Source organism: Nerophis ophidion, linkage group LG10, assembly GCF_033978795.1.
Source record: "Nerophis ophidion isolate RoL-2023_Sa linkage group LG10, RoL_Noph_v1.0, whole genome shotgun sequence".
NCBI lineage: Eukaryota > Metazoa > Chordata > Actinopteri > Syngnathiformes > Syngnathidae > Nerophis > Nerophis ophidion.
In genome coordinates, this window is record NC_084620.1 from 52,683,463 (window position 1) to 52,704,660 (window position 21,198).

General features: G+C 40.2%; 1 protein-coding gene across 7 annotated transcripts in view; it reads left to right on the forward strand.

Annotated features, from left to right (window-relative positions):
* Positions 1 to 21,198, forward strand: part of sox5 (SRY-box transcription factor 5) — a 258,081-nt gene that overhangs the window by 221,185 nt on the left and 15,698 nt on the right. For 4 of the 7 annotated variants that reach the window (XM_061914079.1, XM_061914082.1, XM_061914081.1 and 1 more), the window contains 3 exons: positions 3,596 to 3,771; positions 12,202 to 12,304; positions 15,615 to 15,788. In XM_061914079.1, coding sequence (XP_061770063.1) covers positions 3,596 to 3,771; positions 12,202 to 12,304; positions 15,615 to 15,788 — 453 coding nt within the window. The remainder of the gene's footprint in view (positions 1 to 3,595; positions 3,772 to 12,201; positions 12,305 to 15,614; positions 15,789 to 21,198) is intronic. The other 3 variants (XM_061914080.1, XM_061914083.1, XM_061914086.1) reach the window with 1 other exon arrangement.

Consider the following 21,198-nt stretch of genomic DNA (forward strand, 5'->3'; position numbering starts at 1 on the left):
ACACGGAATATGACATCAATGAATCACCATTTTGTGCTCCTAATCCATTTTTCACGCGGCACTGATAGTTGGAATATTTCACAGACGTAACGAGCTATAATTAGTGTTTGCGCTGTTGTTGTTCCTCCCCTCCTCCGTGCCTGCAGGGCCCGCTTTATTGTTATGTGTTTATTAGCGGCTGAAAGAGAAATGAAGTGGTGAGGGGAGGGGAGGGGAGGGAGGGCGGAGAGGAGATGAGGATTAACACCATTCCATTTTTTTTTTTTTCTTTTTTTTTTTGGAGCGACGAAGCGCGGGAATAATAAAGAGAGGAGCGTATGACAGACATGAGGTTTCTCCAATGAGATTAGACAAGGCTCTTACATGAGCCAGGACAGCGTTAATGACACAATGACAGCAGACACACAACTCCGGCGCACACAAAGGCACGCACACAACACAACACAATCCCATCCTCCCTCCTCCCCCTTCCATGGGATAGGCCGTCACCCAAGCCCCCCCCCCCCCCCCCTCCTCCCCTCGCTCCCTGACTTCTTGGCTAATCTCACTGTTTTTCAACAAATCTGAGGATTTAATATCAGATTAGTGGATTTGCGGTCCCAGATGTTTTTTGTTCGGAAAAATGGATTACAGTGTTTAAAGTTTGTGTGTGATCCGTCCCGTTCCCCCCCTATACCCCCATGGGCCCCCACCTCACCCTTACTCCTCGCCGCGTGGAGAGAGAGCACGCTTTGTTTGCCATCTGTTGCAAGACTGACTGCAGGGTGTTGTCGTACCACCAGTCTTCTTACGGGTTAGCCACGGGATTGACGTTCTTAGGGAGTCTACCACAAAAAAACGAAGTACTACGTAAAAGAATCTACACAGGAAAAGTAGCACAGTTCAAATATTAGCTTACAGTTGAGCGTTTTTGTAGCGTGGCTCACTCAGGTTGACATGTTGTTCCTTTTGAAAAGTAAAACTGATTTCTAGTCCGGCCCCGTTTGAGATGTGGTTGAATTGTGGGTGATTGATGAGCCTTTTGTCCGTTTTTTTTTTTCTCTGGATTGCTGCAGTTGTCTCTGGCTTTATATCAATATTTAACTGTACTTATTTGACTAAGGTTTTTGTCTTTTTGTGTGTTGCGTTTCCTTTAAGTACCAGTCAAAAAATGTCAATAAACAAATGTTAAAAAAAAATAAAATGGGGGAAAATTGCACAACAATACATAAAATGACACCAAGTTTTTGAAACCAAGAGCTACTTCTTGGGTACTGATTAATGCGAAGGGCTACCACTTTGATACACACTTAAATAAATTGCCATAAATAGCCAAAATGCTTATTTTACCTTTAATAAATAAATCTATATATATATGTATAAAAAACAAAATGGGTATTTCTGTCTGTCATTCCGTCGTACATTTTTTTTTCCTTTTACGGAAGGTTTTTTTGTAGAGAATAAATGATGAAAAAAACAGTTAATTGAACGGTTTAAACGAGGAGAAAACACAAAAAAAATTAAAATTTTATTCGGAAACATAGTTTATCTTCAATTTCGACTCTTTAAAATTTAAAATTCAACCGAAAAAAATAACACAAAAACTAGTTAATTTGAATCTTTTTGAAAAAAAAAAAAAAAAATTATGGAACATCATTAGTAATTTTTCCTGATCAAGATTAATTTTAGAATTTTGATGACATGTTTTAAATAGGTTAAAATCCGATCTGCACTTTGTTAGAATACATAACAAATTGGACCAAGCTATATTTCTAACAAAGTCAAATCATTATTTCTTCTAGATTTTCCAGAACAAACATTTTAAAAATACATTTAAAAGACTTAAAAATAAGATTTAAATTTGATTCTACAGATTTTCTAGATTTGCCTGAATATTTTATTTTTATTTTAATCATAAATTTGAAGAAATATTTCACAAATATTCTTTGTCGAAAAAACAGAAGCTAAAATGAAGAATTAAATTAAAATGTACTTGAACATTGATTTAAATTGTCAGGAAAGAAGAGGAAGGAATTTAAAAGGCAAAAAGGTATATGTGTTTAAAAATCCTAAAATCATTTTTAAGGTTGTATGTTTTTCTCTAAAAGTGTCTTTCTGGAAGTTATAAGAAGCAAAGTACAAAAATAAATGAAGTGAAGACCAAGTCTTTAAAATATTTTCTTGGATTTTCAAATTCTATTTGAGTTTTGTCTCTCTTAGAATTAAAAATGTCGAGCAAAGCGAGACCAGCTTGCGAGTAAATAAATAACATTTATAAAATAGAAGCAGCTCACTGGTAAGTGCTGCTATTTGAGCTATTTTTAGAACAGGCCAGTGGGCGACTAAGCTGGTCCTTACGGGGTACCACGCGGGCACCACGTTGGTGACCCCTGCTTTGTACCTATCGGTACCTGTTGTTGTGTATTTGGGATGATTAAAAAGACTCGATATAGTCGAGATCATGGGTGTCCGAACTACTAGTGCGGATTCTTTACAAATGACTTCACTCATTGCTGCAATTTAGTCTTTCTTATTGTGGACAATGTGAGTAAATCAGGTCTATGACCATGAACTGTGCATTTTGAAGTCTACACAGCAGAGCATTTACTTGTATGACCCAATCCAAACAACCTTACCCATTCATGGCGCAGAGGAATAAAACATGCAACCAACACAAAAAGTATCATCGAAGCCCATTGGGTTGAGTTTTACCTTGCCCTGATGTGTATATATATATACACACACAGTCCAAGCAAAAAGTGTGGAGACACCTTCTCCTTATTCACAGTGTTTTCTTTATTATCATGACTATTTATATTGTAGTTTGTCACATCAAAACTATGAATGAACACATGTGGAGTTATGTACTCCACAAAAAAAGGGAAAATAACATGTTTTATATTCTAGTTTCTTCAAAATAGCCACCCTTTGCTCTGACTATTGCTTTGCACACTCTTGGCATTCTCTCCATGAGCTACAAGAGGTAGTCACCTGAAATGGTTTTCACTTCACAGGTGTCATAGTTTTGATGTGACAATCTACAATAGTCATGGAAAAAAAAAAAAAAAAAAAAAAAAAAAAAAAAAAATATATATATATATATATATATATATATATATATATATATATATATATATATATATATATATATATATATATATATATATATATTTGGATTATCCAGAAAATAGTGCTCGATACCGAAAAATCACAAGACTACTTTATCTCTACAGAACTGTTTCATGAGGGGTACCCTCAATCATCAGGAGATTTTAGTTCTTTTCCTGATGATTGAGGGAACCCCTCATGAAACGGTTCCGTAGAGATAAAATAGTCTTGTGATTTTTTCCCATACACATATATATATATATATATATATATATATATATATATATATATATATATATATATATATATATAGATATAGATGTTTTTTAAATAGAATAAAAAAAAATATATATATATATATATATATATATATATGTATATATATATATATATATATATATATATATATTATATATATATATATATATATATATATATATATATATATATATATATATATATATATATAGAAGAGTGGGAATATTAACGCTGTGTGTGCACGCCTCAGCAGACTTGCTGTCCTCGCTGTCGTCGGGGGTCTACCTCAACGACCACGAGGCCGTGACCAAGGCCTTCGCCGAGGCCCGCCAGATGAAGGAGCAACTGAAGAGGGAGCAGCAGGTGCTGGACGCCAAGGTGGCCGCCGTCAGCAACCTGGCGCTCAACAACGGACGCTCCGACAAGGTAGGGGAGAACAGAGCACTTCCATTAGGTCTCACGCCCCCCCCCCACCCCCCGGGAGACAAAAGTTGTTTTCACACCCCTAAATTTGTTGTTTACTTTTTGTATCTCTATGTGTCAAGATAGATTCTTTAATACTATTGCCTCTCACCCCTGTCGATTAATCGTACTAAGTAAAACCTCCTTCTTAATTACTCGTACTAATTAAAACTTCCATGTTGATTAATCTTACTAATCAGAACCTCCATGTCGATTAACCGTACTAACTAAAACCTTCACGTCAATTAATATCGTACTAACTAAAATGTCCATGTCCATTAATCGTACTAATTAAAACCTTCATGTAGATTAATCGTACTAATTAAAACCTTCATGTTGATTAATCATACTATTTAAAACCTCCATGTTGATTAACCGTACTAACTAAAACCTCCACGTCGATTAATCGTACTAACTAAAATGTTCATGTCCATTAATCGTACTAATTAAAACCTTCATGTCGATTAATCGTACTAATTACAACCTCCATGTCGATTAATCGTTCTAAGTAAAACCCTCCATGTCAATTAATTGTGCTATTTAAAACCTCCATGACGATTAATCATACTAACTAAAATGTCCATGTCGATTAATCGTACTAATTAAAACCTTCATGTAGATTAATCGTACAAATTGAAACCTTCTTGTTGATTAATCATACTATTTAAAACCTCCATGTCGATTAATCGTACTAAGTGAAACCTTCATCTTGATTACTCATACTAATTAAAACTTCCATGCTGAATAATCTTACTAATTAGAACGTCCATGTCGATTAACCGTACTAACTAAAACCTCCACGTCGATTAATCGTACTAATTAAAACCTTCATGTAGATTAATCATACTAATTAAAATGTTCATGTCGATTAATCGTACAAAGTAAAACCTCCATGTCGATTAATTTTGCTAATTAAAACCTCCTTGTCGATTAATCGTACTAAGTTAAACCTCCATGTTGGTTAATCGTGCTAATTAAAAAAAAACTGTGGATTTATCGTACTAAGTAAAACCTCCATCTTGATTGCTCATACTAATTAAAACTTCCATGTTGAATAATCTTACTAATTACAACGTCCATGTCGATTAACCGTACTAACCAAAACCTCCACGTCGATTAATCGTACTAATTAAAACCTTCCTGTAGATTAATCATACTAACTAAAATGTTCATGTCGATTAATCGTACAAAGTAAAACCTCCATGTCGATTAATTGTGTTAATTAAACCCTCCATGTCGATTATTTTTTCTATTTAAAACCTCCATGACGATTAATCCTACTAACTAAAATGTCCATGTCGATTAATCGTACTAATTCAAACGTTCATGTTGATTAATCATACTATTTAAAACCTCCTTGTCGATTAATCGTACTAAGTTAAACCTCCATGTTGGTTAATCATGCTAATTAAAAAAAAAAACCTGTCGATTAATTGTACTAAATATAACCTCCATTTTGATTACTCATACTAATTAAAACTTCCATGTTGAATAATCTTACTAATTAGAACGTCCATGTGGATTAACCGTACTAACTAAAACCTCCACGTCGATTAATCGTACTAATTAAAACCTTCATGTAGATTAATCGTACTAATTAAAATGTTCATGTCGATTAATCGTACAAAGTAAAACCTCCATGTCGATTAATTTTGCTAATTAAAACCTCCATGTCGATTTATCGTACTAAGTAAAACCCTCCATGCCGATTAATTGTGCTATTTAAAACCTCCATGACGATTAATCATACTAACTAAAATGTCCATGTCGATTAATCATACTAATTAAAACCATCATGTAGATTAATCGTACTAATTGAACCCTTCATGTTGATTAATCATACTGTTTAAAACCTCCATGTCGATTAATCGTACTAAGTTAAACCTCCATGTTGGTTAATCGTGCTAATTAAAAAAAACTGTCGATTAATCGTACTAAGTAAAACCTCCATCTTGATTACTCATACTAATTAAAACTTCCATGTTGATTAATCTTACTAATTAGAACCTCCATGTCGATTAACCGTACTAACTAAAACCTCCACGTCGATTAATCGTACTAACCAAAATGTTCATGTCCATTAATCGTACTAACTAAAACCTTCATGTCGATTAATCGTACTAATTACAACCTCCATTTCGATTAATTGTACTATTTAAAACCTCCATGTCGATTAATCATACTAATTAAAACCTCCATGTCGATTAATTGTGCTAATTAAAACCTCCATGTCGATTAATCGTACTAATTAAAACCTCCATGTTGACTAATCGTACAAATTAAAACCTTCATGTCGATTAATCCTACTAACTAAAACCTCCATGTCGATTAATCTTACCAACTAAAATGTTCATGTTGATTAATCGTACTAATTAAAACATTCATGTTGATCAATCGTACTAACTAAAAACTCCATGATGAGTAATGATTCTAACTAAAACCTCCATGTCGATTAATTATACCAACTAAAACCTCAATGACAATTAATTGTACTATTTAAAACCTCCATGTCGATTAATCGTACTAATCAACACCTCCATTTCGATTAATTGTGCTAATTAAAACCTCCATGTCGATTAATCAAACTAATTAAAACCTCCATGATGATTAATCGTACTAATTAAAATCTCCTTGTCAATTAATCATACTAATTCAGACCTCCATTTCGATTAATCATGCCAATTAAAACCTCCATGTTGATTAGTCATACTAAATAAAACCTCAATGTTGATTAATCATACTAATTAAAACCTCGATGTCGATTAATCAAATTAACTAAAAACTCCGTGCCGATTAATCGTACTATTCAAAACCTCCATGTCGATTAATCATACTAACTAAAACCCCCATGCCGATTAAAAATACTAACTAAAATGTCCATGTCAATTAATTGTACTAGCTAAAACCTCCGTGTTGATTAATCGTACTAATTAAGACCTCCATGTCGATTAATCGTACTAACTAAAATGTCCGTGTCGATTAATCATACTAACCTTAAACCTCCGTGTCGATTAATCGTGCTAATTAAAACCTCCATGTTGATTAATCATACTAATTAAAACCTCCATGTCGATTAATCGTACTAATTAAAACCTCTATGTTGATTAATCTTACTCATTAAAACCTCCAAGTTGAATACTTTTGCCAAATAAAACTTCCCGTTTGATTAATCGTACCAACTAAAACCTCCATGTTGCTTAATCGTACTAATTAAAGCCTTCATGTCGATTAATTGTACTAACTAAAATGTCCATGTCGATTAATCGTACTAACCTTAAACCTCCATGTCGATTAATCATACTAATTAAAACCTCCAAGTCGATTAATCGTGCTAATTAAACCCTCCATGTCGATTAATCGTACCAATTAAAACCTCAATGTTGATTAATCATACTAATTAAAACTTCCAAGTCGATTAATCATACTAATTAAAACATCCATGTCGATTAATCGTGCTGCCCTAACTCCTAATTTGCAGATATATGTTCATCACGGTCATATTAACAACAAAAACAGTTCCTTTTTTTTCTTTTTTTTTCCGACGGGGTTTCTTCGCCCCCAGGTCACTGGTGTTTGTGTGGGCGTGAGTGCGTGAGTGCCCAGAAGAAAAGCTGGACTTGACCATCAATCCTTTACAGATGTGTTTATATAGCAAGCAAACAGTCTTCTAGCGAAACAGCAGGCTTAATTGGGCCAGAGAAGGTTAAAACACCTCAGAGGTAATGAACGTGTGAGTGTGTGTGTGTGTGTGCGTGCGTGTGTGTGTGTGTGTGTGTGTGTGTGTGTGTGTGTGTGTGTGTGTGTGTGTGGGCCAAGAAGAGCATCCAGGAGATGTTAATGTGTAGTGACGGCGTGGCTCCTCGGCAGCGTGGCTAAATTGTGGTTATTTGTTAAACACATTGGGGGTCGCATGGCTGGTGCAGCGCAGCACACACACACACACACACACACACACACACACACACACACACGGAAGCAGGGCAACAATCTCTATGAGTGCTATCTAGTAGACAAACTGTATGCATGTAAGATCTGTGTCTGCTTGTTATAAACTCCTGCTTGCCACCACGGCCTTTTTTCTTTTTTTTTTTTTTTTTGTCTTGGTGTTGTCGGCGGCGACAACAGAGTCATCTCTGACACTCGGGGAGGATTAGTTTTGTCGCTACTTTGTGTCTCGCCTCCCGTGTCAAGCCTGTTCAATCCACTTTTCTCATGTACTGCACTGGAGCTTAATGTCAGACTAGGCTGTCATCCACTCTGTCATACACACACACACACACACACACACACACACACACACACACACACACACACACACACACACACACCATATTTCATCTTCATATGTAAGCGTGCAGAAGACCTGATGTGGTTCCTCCTATGCCAGCGTGACATTCCGAAAAACCTTGATCATACCTGTCCTGACCTTGCAAAATACTTGTATTTGTAAATTAATACAAAGTTGATGTAAATGTTGATTAAACATTGTCAAAAAGCATCTAGTTTCAGAGTTAAAGGGAAACTGCACTTTTTTTTTTTTAGAATGTTGCCTTTGGTACTACCGACCACGCAGTCTGATAGTTTATACATCAATGATGAAATATTAACATTGCAACACATGCCAATACGGCCTTTTTAGTTTACTAAATTGCAATTTTAAAATTCCCATAAAGTGTCGTGTTTGAAAACGATGACGCGTGCGTTCGACGTCTCGGGTTGTAGCGGACATTAGTTTTCCAGCCCGATCCAAGCTATAAGTCGTCTGCTTTAATCGCATAATTCCACAGTATTCTGGACATCTGTGCTGCTGAATCTTTTGCTATTTGTTCAATTAATAATGGAGACGTCAAAGAAGAAAGATGTAGGTGGGAAGCTTTTAGCCTTTGGCCACAAAAACACAGCCGGTGTTTCCTTGTTTAAAATTCCCGGAGGTGAAGCTTTACTATGGATCAGAGCGGTCAAGCGAACATGGATCCCGACTACATGTCAACCGGCAGTTTTCAGTGAGAAAATGGTGGTAATAAGTCGCCTCTTACCAGAGATCAGCGGAGCTTCTGTCTTGCTGCAGCTGCCGTGACTTTCCTCAGAGACTCTGGCGTCAACACACTCGTGGCCACACCCCCTGACTTTCAGGTACTATTTGATCTCACTAAAACACTAGCAACACAATAGGCAGATAAAGGATTTCCAAGAATTATCCTCGAAAATGTGTCTAAAAACATCTGAATCGCTCCCACTGCAATCGCCTTTTTTTTCCTTTCTAGTCCTTCACTCTAAATTTCCTCATCCACAAATCTTTCATCCTCGCTCAAATTAATCGGGAAATTGTCGCTTTCTCGATCCGAATGGCTCTAGCTGATGCTGGCTATGATTATAAACAATGTTCAGATGTGAGGAGCTCCACAACCCATGACATCACGCGAACATCGTCTGCTACTTCCGGTACAGGGAAGGCTTTTTTATTAGCAACCAACATTTGCGAACTTTATCGTCGATGTTCTCTATTAAATCCTTTCAGCAAAAATATGGCAATATCGCGAAATGATCAAGTATGACACATAGAATGGACCTGCTATCCCCGTTTGAATAAGAAAATCTCATTTCAGTAGGCCTTTAATGCATTCTAAGTATTAAATCAACGCACTCAAAAGTCCGCTTACTATGGAGCCTCTGGGAGATGTTGAATTCTGCCTAGAAAACCCTTAAAAACATCTAAACATCTCCATTGAGGTTTTATATACACTATATTGCCAAAAGTATTAGGCCACCTGCCTTGACTGGCATTTGAAGTTGAAGTGCCATCCCATTCCTAACCCATAGGCTTCAATATGACCTTTTTGCAGCTAGTACAGCTTCCACTCTTCTGGGAAGGCTGTCCACAAGGTTGCCGAGTGTGTTCATAGCAATTCCCCACCATTCTTCCACAAGTGCATTGGTGAAGGCTTGGCTCTCAGTCTTCTTTCTAGTTCATCCCAAAGGTGTTCTATCGGTTTCAGGTCAGGACTCTGAGCAGGCCAGTCAAGTTCATCCACACCTGACTCTGTCATCCATGTCTTTATGGACTTTACTTTGTGCACTGGTGCACAGTCTTGTTGAAATACGCTGGAAATCACTGAGAGTGGCCAGTTCTTTCACACATGTTTGTAGAAACTGTCTCCATGCCAAAGTGCTTGATTTTATACACCTTTTGCTGGGCTAAGTGATTAGGACACCTGATTCTCTTTATTTGGATGGGTGGCCAAATACTTTTGACAATATAGTGTACATGATGTAACTTACTGTACAAAGTCTGCTGTAATCGGGATGCAGATTGCTAGGATGTTCAAATATTCCCATTTAAATGAAGAGTGACTCATAGTCCTCATGAAGAAAACAAGGAGTCTAAATTGGCTGTCGAAATATACCAACTTGTCGGGATATGTTTTCATCTTTCCGCAAACCCCGTTTCCCTATGAGTTGGGAAATTGTGCTAGATGTAAATATAAACGGAATACAATGATTTCCAAATCATTTTCAATCCATATTCAGTTGAATATACTACAAAGACAACATATTTGATGTTCAAACTGATAAACATTTTTTGTTGTTGCAAATAATCATTTTAGAATTTGAAGCCAGCAACACGTGACAAAGAAGTTGGGAAAGGTGGCAATAAATACTGATAAAGTTGAGGAATGCTCATCAAACACTTATTTGCAACATCCCACAGGTGTGCAGGCTAATTAGGAACAGGTGGGTGCCATGATTGGGTATAAAAACAGCTTCCCAAAAAATGTTCAGTCTTTCACAAGAAAGGGGTCGTATTTTAGGCCTCATAATGCGCCACACATTTTCAATGGGAGACAGGTCTGGACTACAGGCAGGCCAGTCTAGTACCCGCAGTCTTTTACTATGAAGACAAGCTTTTGTAACACATGGCTTGGTATCGTCTTGTTGAAATAAGCAGGGGCGTCCATCATAACGTTGCTTGGATGGCAAGATATGTTGCTCCAAAACCTGTATGGACCTTTCAGCATTAATGGTGCCTTCACAGATGTGTAAGTCACTAATACACTGGTGCACAGTCATACCTTCACAGATGCTGGCTTTTCAACTTTGCGCCTATAACAATCAGAACGGCTATTTTCCTCTTTGTTCAGGGGGACACAGTTTCCAAAAACAGTTTGAAATGTGGACTCGTCAGACCACAGAACACTTTTCCACTTTGCATGAGTCCATCTTAGATGATCTCGGGCCCAGAGAAGCCGGCGGCGTTTCTGGGTGTTGTTGATAAATGACTTTCGCTCTGCATAGTAGAGATTTAACTTGCCTTCACAGATGTAGCGACCAACTGTATTTAGTGACAGTGGTTTTCTGAAGTGTTCCTGAGCCCATGTGGTGATATCCTTTAAAGATTGAAGTCGGTTTTTGATACAGTGCCGTCCGAGGGATCGAAGGTCACGGTCATTCAATGTTGGTTTCTGGCCATGCCGCTTACGTGGAGTTATTTCTCCAGATTCTCTGAACTTTTTGATGATAGTATGGAGCTTAGATGTTGAAATCCCTAAATTTCTTGCAATTGCACTTTGAGAAACGTTGTTCTTAAACCGTTTGACTATTTTATTACGCAGTTATGGACAAAGGGGTGTACCTCACCCCATCCTTTCTGGTTAAAGACTGAGCATTTTTTGGGAAGCTGTTTTTATACCCAATCATGGCACCCACCTGTTCCCAATTAGCCTGCACACCTGTTCCAAATAAGTGTTTGCTGAGCATTCCTCTACTTAATCAGTATATATTGCCACCTTTCCCAACTTCTTTGTCACGTGTTGCTGGCATCAAATTCTAAAGTTAATGATTATTTAATGCTTATGAGTTTGAACATCAAATATGTTGTCTTTGTAGCATATTCAACTGAATATGGGTTGAAAATGATTTGCAAATTGTATTCCGTTTATATTTACATCAAACACAATTTCCCAACTCATATGGAAACGGGGCCCCTGGATGCTAAGAAAACACTCTTTCTGTTCACACTCCTATAATTAAAGTGTGTGTGTGTGTGTGTGCGCACAGTCAAGTTGCAGCACACATTAGGCATGTAAATGCTCAGTAAATCAGCCTTTTATTGGTTGTAATAAATACTCCGGGGGCCGCGCGGCGTGGCCTCGCTCTCCCTCTAATGCGTGGCCCCGCGGGGGCCCTCACCCGCTTCACTCTGGCAGGTGGCTACCAAAACATGCTTTCTGCAGCACTTCATTATCTTGATTGCAGCGCCACATTACATCTTCCGTAGCAGCTTCATCAAACCTAAATGGATGCATTTGGAAGTGTGCACCGTTTTAGGTGCTTTTATTCATGCACACACACACACACACACCTGCGGGCTTGCTGACTCAAGTGGTGTGTGTGCAGGACAAGGCCGCCTTGGAGAGTCTGAGTCAACAGCTGAAGCAGCAGGCCGAGGATAAGTTCAGCCACGCCATGCTGGACTTCACCATGAGCGGAGACTCTGACGGTAAACACACACACACACACACCAAACACACGCAAACACACACACGCACACGGCGATGACAAAGCGTGTGATTTGCATATTTGTAAACGGAAATAAAGCTGAAGTGGAGCGTAAGCATTACTAAAGTTTAAGTTAAAGAAGCAATGATTGTCACACACACATTAGATGTGGCGAAATTATTCTCTGCATTCGACCCACCACCCTAAATCACCCCCTGGGAAGTGAGGGGAGCAGTGAGCAGCGGCGGTGCCACGCCCAGGAATCATTTTCGGTATTTTAACCCCCAATTCTAACCCTTAATGCTGAGTGCCAAGCAGGGAGGTAATGGCTCCCATTTTAGACGGGATTTGAACTCACGACACTCTAACCACTAAGCCACTGAGTAAGTGGTACTAATACAACAACGTACGGTATGGAAAATAATATTGAAGATTTGGAAGTTGTTTTTTTTAAATACATGTCGTATTTTTCCGACTGTATACAAGCCACACCCACTAACGTTTTGAAAAATATATATATATTTTCCATTTATTAGCCACACCGGACTATAAGCCGCAAATATGCATGTTACACAGAAATATTTTGTGAATGTTTATTTACATACCTTAATTCCTGCAATGAGGTGGCGACTTGTCCAGGGTGTACCCTGCCTTCCGCCCGATTGTAGCTGAGATAGGCGCCAGTGCCCCCCGCGACCCCGAAAGGGAATAAGCGGTAGAAAATGGATGGATGGATGGATAATTCAGGGGTCACCAAGGCACCAGGTCGCCCGTAAGGACCAGATGAGTAGCCCGCTGGCCTGTTCTAAAAATAGCTCAAATAGCAGCACTTACCAGTGAACTGTACTGTGCTTGCTGGTTACTAAAAAAAAAACAACAACAACAACACTTACCTTTCACTATTTGAGTAAGCTTTGTTCTGCCATTTGCGTACTGGCGAGAGTCACTTGCCGTCAGGTGCGCAACACCACGTAAACCGTTGGCCAATCAAAAAGCAACCCCATAACGCTATAGCCATCATTCACCAGGAGATGGCAACAGACAACATAACTTCCTCATTCTTCTGCTTCGTCTCCTTGTGTGTGCACTTTTTTTATCAAAATCCGTAGATGTTGTAACGTGATTGGGCAGGCAAGCTGTTTACATAGTGGGAAAGCGGACTTGAAAACCAGCTGTCCCCACTCAGGTCCGCATGGAGCTGGAGGGGGCGTGGCCTCCAGCTCCGCTGAATTTCGGGAGATTTTCGGGAGAAAATTTCGGGAAAGGCGCTGAATTTCGGGAGTCTCCCGGGAAATCCGGGAGGGTTGGCAAGTATGGTTAACAGCATGCGATGCCAGGCTTCCCACTAACTGACAAAGAAACAGATAACAGATTTGGTGTCCAGTTCAAAGTGTGACATGATTTATTTAAAAATTTGAGAGTCGACTTTTGTACTTTACATGAGTTATTATTTGTACAACACTGTGAACCCACACCAAACAAGAATGACAAACACATTTTGGGAGAATATCTGCACCGTAACACAAAATAAACACAACAGAACAAATACCCAGAATCCCATGCAACCCTAACTCTTCCGGGGTACAGTATACAACCGCCCAGTGTCAAAGATGTGGAAAATGTGACTGGGCCGGCACGCTGGAGAGGCGGACGAGATTCGGCAGGTTATAGAGGAGGCTAAAGGCAGTGCCATCTCAGCATACCCTAATTGTTATTGTCCGGGTGAAAACCGGGAGAATGATTGCCCCGGGAAATTATCGGTAGGGGCACTGATATTCGGGCGTTTCCCGGAAAGTATGTTGCTAGGGCGAGAAAGCCATTGAAAGAAGGTGAAGTAATTAAAAAGTGCATGTTCGATTTTTTTAATAAATCTTTTCTTGCGGCCCAGCCTCACCCAGTTTCTGCATCCAGTGGCCCCCGGGGAAATTGAGTTTGAGACCCTTGACTTAGAGAAACCAAACGTGAAAGTTTGCATATAGCAAATGACGAACCGAGGACGAACTGAGGTCGAATGCAAGCTTAAATACTAAAGTAACAATTGCCAACAGGTGTGCGGCAAAAAGCATAGCAGTTGGAACAAATCAGTAACCATGGTAACAAAAACAGGAAGTGCACACACAAACTCAACACCGGAAGAGTCTAAACAATCAAAAAACCAAAATGGACTCAAAAAAACAGACTAAAGGATGTGATCCGGGAAGCGGATCACAACACGGTGTCTGTAACAGGGCAGTAAAACGGCAGATCAAACAAAACAGAAGTCACAGTAATGGAGCCACAATCTGCGCAAACTCGCTCTCCAATCAGCGAAACAGACTCAATAACTCCAGGCCGACGTTTTGGTGAATTTACTGAGGAATTTGTGAACGTGAAACAATACAAAAATAATTCCATTGTAAATGACACTCGGAAATGTGTTAGCTAATGCGATAGCATGTACAATTAGCATCAACACACTCCTGAAGGGGCTTCACGGTGGCAGAGGGGTTAGTGCGTCTGCCTCACAATACAAAGTTCCTGCAATCCTGGGTTCAAATCCAGGCTCGGGATCTTTCTGTGTGGAGTTTGCATGTTCTCCCCGTGAATGCGTGGGTTCCCTCCGGGTACTCCGGCTTCCTCCCACTTCCAAAGACATGCACCTGGGGATAGGTTGATTGGCAACACTAAATTGGCCCTAGTGTGTGAATGTGAGTGTGAATGTTGTCTGTCTATCTGTGTTGGCCCTGCGATGAGGTAGCGACTTGTCCAGGGTGTACCCTGCCTTCCGCCCGATTGTAGCTGAGATAGGCGCCAGCGCCCCCCGCGACCCCGAAAGGGAATAAGCGGTTGAAAATGGATGGATGGATGGACACTCCTGAAGACATCACACATGGGACGCTTTAGTAAGTAAGAATTGTTTTAGTTATATTGTAAAACTTACAAACGTTGCTTGGAGTGACAATTGAAGTATCTATGCGAGTAGAAACGCTACGGACGGCTAAAAGACTGAACGGCACGACGGTTGAATACAGGAAAATAATAATCCCTCCATTTTCTACCGCTTATTCCCTTTTGGTGTCGCGGGGGGCGCCGGCGCCTATCTCAGCTACAATCGGGCGGAAGGTGGGGTACACCCTGGACAAGTCGCCACCTCATCGCAGGGCCAACACAGATAGACAGACAACATTCACACACTAGGGCCAAAAATAATAATAATGAATCAAATCTTTGGTGTACCACAAGGTGGACTTTGAGGGGAACTCTTCTACCCCATCATTTACTTCTTGATCACATATTCCCCGCCTCGCCTAAACGGACACTTTTCCTCACAGGTTCTCCGAGTGTGTCCGACTCCAGGATATTCCGGGAGGCGCGAGGTCGCGGCAGCAGTGAGCCGCACATCAAGAGGCCCATGAACGCCTTCATGGTTTGGGCCAAGGATGAACGCAGGAAGATTTTGCAGGCCTTCCCTGACATGCACAACTCTAACATCAGCAAGATCCTGGGTGAGGAACGTGTGTGTGTGTGTGTGTGTGTGTGTGTGTGTGTTCTTGTATTTCTCCCCTTCTTGAAACATGAAGAAGGAAAATTATCTTCCATATGAGGAGGTGTGAAGAAGTGATGACATAAATGATGGTCTGATAGACAATGTCTCATTTGTGGTGATATCCATTAAAATCAGGGTGGTCCCAAAAAGGAGGGATTTTTTTTTTCACATTGACTGTGTGTCGCTTTTAAAAGTGCTCCCCGTCTGGTCAACATATGAAATAACAAGTGTGTGTAAGAAATTTAAATGCACCCCCATTGGCCAAATTTAATTAAAAAACATAAATAAATATATTTGTTGAGCAGGTTACCCCGCTGGCCTGTTCTAAAAATAGCTCAAATAGCAGCACTTACCAGTGAGGTGCCTCTATTTTTTAAATTGCATTTATTTACTAGCAAGCTGGTCTCGCTTTGCTCGACATTTTTAATTCTAAGAGAGACAAAACTCAAATAGAATTTGAAAATCCAAGAAAATATTTTAAAGACTTGGTCTTCACTTGTTTGAATAAATTCATTTATTTTTTTACTTTGCTTCTAATAACTTTCAGAAAGACAATTTTAGAGAAAAAATACAACATTAAAAATGATTTTAGGATTTTTAAACACTTATACCTTTTTACCTTTTAAATTCCTTCCTCTTCTTTCCTGACAATTTAAATCAATGTTCAAGTAATGTTATTTTTATATTGTAAAGAATAATGAATAGATTTTAATTTAATTCTTTATTTTAGCTTCTGTTTTTTCGACAAAGATAATGTGTGAAATATTTCTTCAAACATATTATGATTAAAATTCAAAAAAATTATTCTGGCAAATCTAGAAAATCTGTAGAATCAAATTTAAATCTTATTTCAAAGTCTTTTGAATTTCTTTTAACATTTTTGTTCTGGAAAATCTAGAAGAAATAACGATTTGTCTTTGTTAGAAATATAGCTTGGGCCAATTTGTTATATATTCTAACAACGTGCAGATTGGATTTTAACCTTTTTAAAACATGTCATCAAAATTCTAAAATTAATCTTAATCAGGAAAAATTACTAATAATGTTGCCTAAATAATTTTATTTTATTTTTTTCAAAAAGATTCGAATAAACTAGTTTTTCTCTTCTTTTTTTTGGTTGAATTTTGAATTTTAAAGAGTCGAAATTGAAGATAAACTATGCTTCAAAATTTAGTTTTCATTTTTTTCGTGTTTTCTCCTCTTTTAAACCGTTCAATTAAGTGTTTTTTTCATCAATCTATTTCTACAAAAAACCTTCCGTAAAATGTACGACAGAATGACAGACAGAAATACACATTTTATATATATATATATATATATATATATATATATATATATATATATATATATATATATATATATATATATGCATATATATATATATATATATTTATTTATTAAAGGTAAATTTCAGCAAATTGGCTATTTCTGGCAATTTATTTAAGTGTGTATCAATCTGGTAGCCCTTTGCTTTAATCAATACCCAAGAAATACCTCTTGGTTTCAAAAAGGTTGGTATAGAGACATACTGTAATAACTTGAAGTAAATAATGAAGATTAAAAACTAATTACAAAATAAAAGCATTTTTTTCTCACAACTTGTCAACTTTTTTCCTATAAAATTGGGAACAATTTCTCATATTCTTTCTGTTTCTGTAATATTGCATTTTTTACTCGTCAAATTATTACTTTTTAATGTAAAATTATTACTTTTTACTGCAAAATGGTGACATTTGTCAAATAAAATTCGGACTTTTATCACAATGTTGCATATTTCTTTGGTCGTTCTTGTAAAATATTGAAATTGTTTGAGTAAAATTATGACTTTTGTATATATTATTGTGATAATATTGCCAACATGTTAAAGGTTTTTTATAAAATTGTACTTTTGTGGAGTAAAAGCACGACTCTTTTCATAAAATTGTAAGAAATTGAAATGTACCCCAACTGGCCAAAATTATTTAAAAAACATAAATAAATATGTGTATAGAGACTTACTGTAATAACTTGAAGTAAATAATGAAGATTAAAAACCAATTACAAACTAAAAGCCTTTTTTTTCTCACAAAATGTCAACTTTTTTCTTATATAATTGGGAACAATTTCTCATATTCTTTCTGTTTCTGTAATATTGCAATATTTTCTTGTCCAATTATCACTTTTTTTATGTAAAATTATTACCTTTTACTGCAAAACGGTGAAATTTGTCAAATAACATTCTGACTTTTATCACAATGTTGCCTATTTTTTGGTTGTTCTTGTAAAATAGTGAAATTGTTTGAGTAAAATTATGACTTTTGTATATATTATTGTTATAATATTGCCAACATGTTAAAGTTTTATTATGAAATTGTGACTTTTGTCAAGTTAAAGCGTGACTCTTTTCATAAAATTGCTCAAATTGAAATGCACCCCCATTGGCCAAAATTAATTAAAAAACATAAATAAATATGTGTATAGAGACATACTGTAATAACTTGAAGTAAATAATGAAGCCGCAACCTTATCGTGGTAGAGGAGTTTGCGTGTCCCAATGATCCTAGGAGCTATGTTGTCCGGGGGCATAAAGCCCCCTGGTAGGGTCTCCCAAGGAAAACAGGTTCTAGGTGAGGGATCAGACAAAGAGCAGCTCGAAGACCTTTATGAAGAAGAAAAATCATGGACCCAGATTTCCCTCGCCCGGACGCGGGTCACCGGTGCCCCCCTCTGGAGCCAGGCCCGGAGGTGGGGCACGATGGCGAGCGCCTGGTGGCCGGGCCTGTTCCCATGGGGCCCGGCCGGGCACAGCCCGAAGAGGCAACGTGGGTCACCCCTCCAATGGGCTCACCACCCATAGCAGGGGCCATAGAGGTCGGGTGCAATGTGAGCTGGGCGACAGCCGAAGGCAGGGCACTTGGCGGTCCGATCCTCGGCTACAGAAGCTAGCTCTTGGGACGTGGAACGTCACGTCACTGGGGGGGAAAGAGCCTGAGTTAGTGCGCGAAGTTGAGAAATTCCGGCTGGATATAGTCGGACTCACTTCGACGCACAGCAAGGGCTCTGGAACCACTTCTCTCGAGGGGGATTGGACCCTCTTCCACTCTGGCGTTGCCGGCAGTGAGAGGCGACGGGCTGGGGTGGCAATTCTTGTTTTTCCCCGGCTCAAAGCCTGTACGTTGGAGTTCAACCCGGTGGACGAAAGGGTAGCCTCCCTCCGCCTTCGGGTGGGGGGACGGGTCCTGACTGTTGTTTGTGCTTACGAACCAAACAGCAGTTCAGAGTACCCACCCTTTTTGAGAACACTCGAGGGAGTACTGAAAAGTGCTCCCCCGGGTGATTCCCTTGTCCTACTGGGAGACTTCAACGCTCACGTTGGCAACGACAGTGAAACCTGGAGAGGCGTGATTGGGAAGAATGGCCGCCCGGATCTGAACCCGAGTGGTGTTTTGTTATTGGACTTTTGTGTTCGTCACAGTTTGTCCATAACAAACACCATGTTCAAACATGAGGGTGTCCATATGTGCACTTGGCACCAGGACACCCTAGGCCGCAGTTCCATGATCGACATGTTTTGGACACTCGGGTGAAGAGAGGGGCGGAGCTTTCTACCGATCACCACCTGGTGGTGAGTTGGCTGCGATGGTGGGGGAGGATGCCGGACAGACCTGGGAGGCCCAAACGCATTGTGAGGGTCTGCTGGGAACGTCTGGCAGAGTCTCCTGTCAGACAAAGTTTCAATTCCCACCTCCGGAAGAACTTTGAACATGTCACGAGGGAGGTGCTGGACATTGAGTCCGAGTGGACCATGTTCCGCACCTCTATTGTCGAGGCGGCAGATCGGAGCTGTGGCCGCAAGGTAGTTGGTGCCTGTCGGGGCGGAAATCCTAAAACCCCTTGGTGGACACCAGCGGTGAGGGATGCCGTCAAGCTGAAGAAGGAGTCCTATCGGGTCCTCTCGGCTCATAGGACTCCGGAGGCAGTGGACAGGTACCGACAGGCCAAGCGGTGTGCAGCTTCAGCGGTCGCGGAGGCAAAAACTCGGACATGGGAGGAGTTCGGGGAAGCCATGGAAAACGACTTCCGGACGGCTTCGAAGCGATTCTGGACCACCATACGCCGCCTCAGGAAGGGAAAGCAGTGCACTATCAACACCGTGTATGGTGCGGATGGTGTTCTGCTGACCTCAACTGCGGATGTTGTGGATAGGTGGAAGGAATACTTCGAAGACCTCCTCAATCCCACCAACACGTCTTCCTATGAGGAAGCAGTGCCTGGGGAATCTGTGGTGGACTCTCCTATTTCTGGGGCTGAGGGCGCTGAGGTAGTTAAAAAGCTCCTCGGTGGCAAGGCCCCAGGGGTGGACGAGATCCGCCCGGAGTTCCTTAAGGCTCTGGATGCTGTGGGGCTGTCTTGGTTGACAAGACTTTGCAGCATCGCGTGGACATCGGGGGCGGTACCTGTGGATTGGCAGACCGGGGTGGTGGTTCCTCTCTTTAAGAAGGGGGACCGGAGGGTGTGTTCCAACTATCGTGGGATCACACTCCTCAGCCTTCCCGGTAAGGTTTATTCAGGTGTACTGGAGAGGAGGCTACGTCGGATAGTCGAACCTCGGATTCAGGAGGAACAGTGTGGTTTTCGTCCTGGTCGTGGAACTGTGGACCAGCTCTATACTCTCGGCAGGGTTCTTGAGGGTGCATGGGAGTTTGCCCAACCAGTCTACATGTGCTTTGTGGACTTGGAGAAGGCATTCGACCGTGTCCCTCGGGAAGTCCTGTGGGGAGTGCTCAGAGAGTATGGGGTATCGGACTGTCTTATTGTGCGGTCCGTTCCCTGTACGATCAGTGCCAGAGCTTGGTCCGCATTGCCGGCAGTAAGTCGAACACATTTCCAGTGAGGGTTGGACTCCGCCAAGGCTGTCCTTTGTCACCGATTCTGTTCATAACTTTTATGGACAGAATTTCTAGGCGCAGTCAATGCGTTGAGGGGTTCCGGTTTGGTGACCGCAGGATTAGGTCTCTGCTTTTTGCAAATGATGTGGTCCTGATGGCTTCATCTGACCGGGATCTTCAGCTCTCACTGGATCGGTTCGCAGCCGAGTGTGAAGCGACCGGAATGAGAATCAGCACCTCCAAGTCCGAGTCCATGGTTCTCGCCCGGAAAAGGGTGGAATGCCATCTCCGGGTTGGGGAGGAGACCCTGCCCCAAGTGGAGGAGTTCAAATACCTAGGAGTCTTGTTCACGAGTGGGGGAAGAGTGGATCGTGAGATCGACAGGCGGATCGGTGCGGCGTCTTCAGTAATGCGGACGTTGTACCGATCCGTTGTGGTGAAGAAGGAGCTGAGCCGGAAGGCAAAGCTCTCAATTTACCGGTCAATCTATGTTCCCATCCT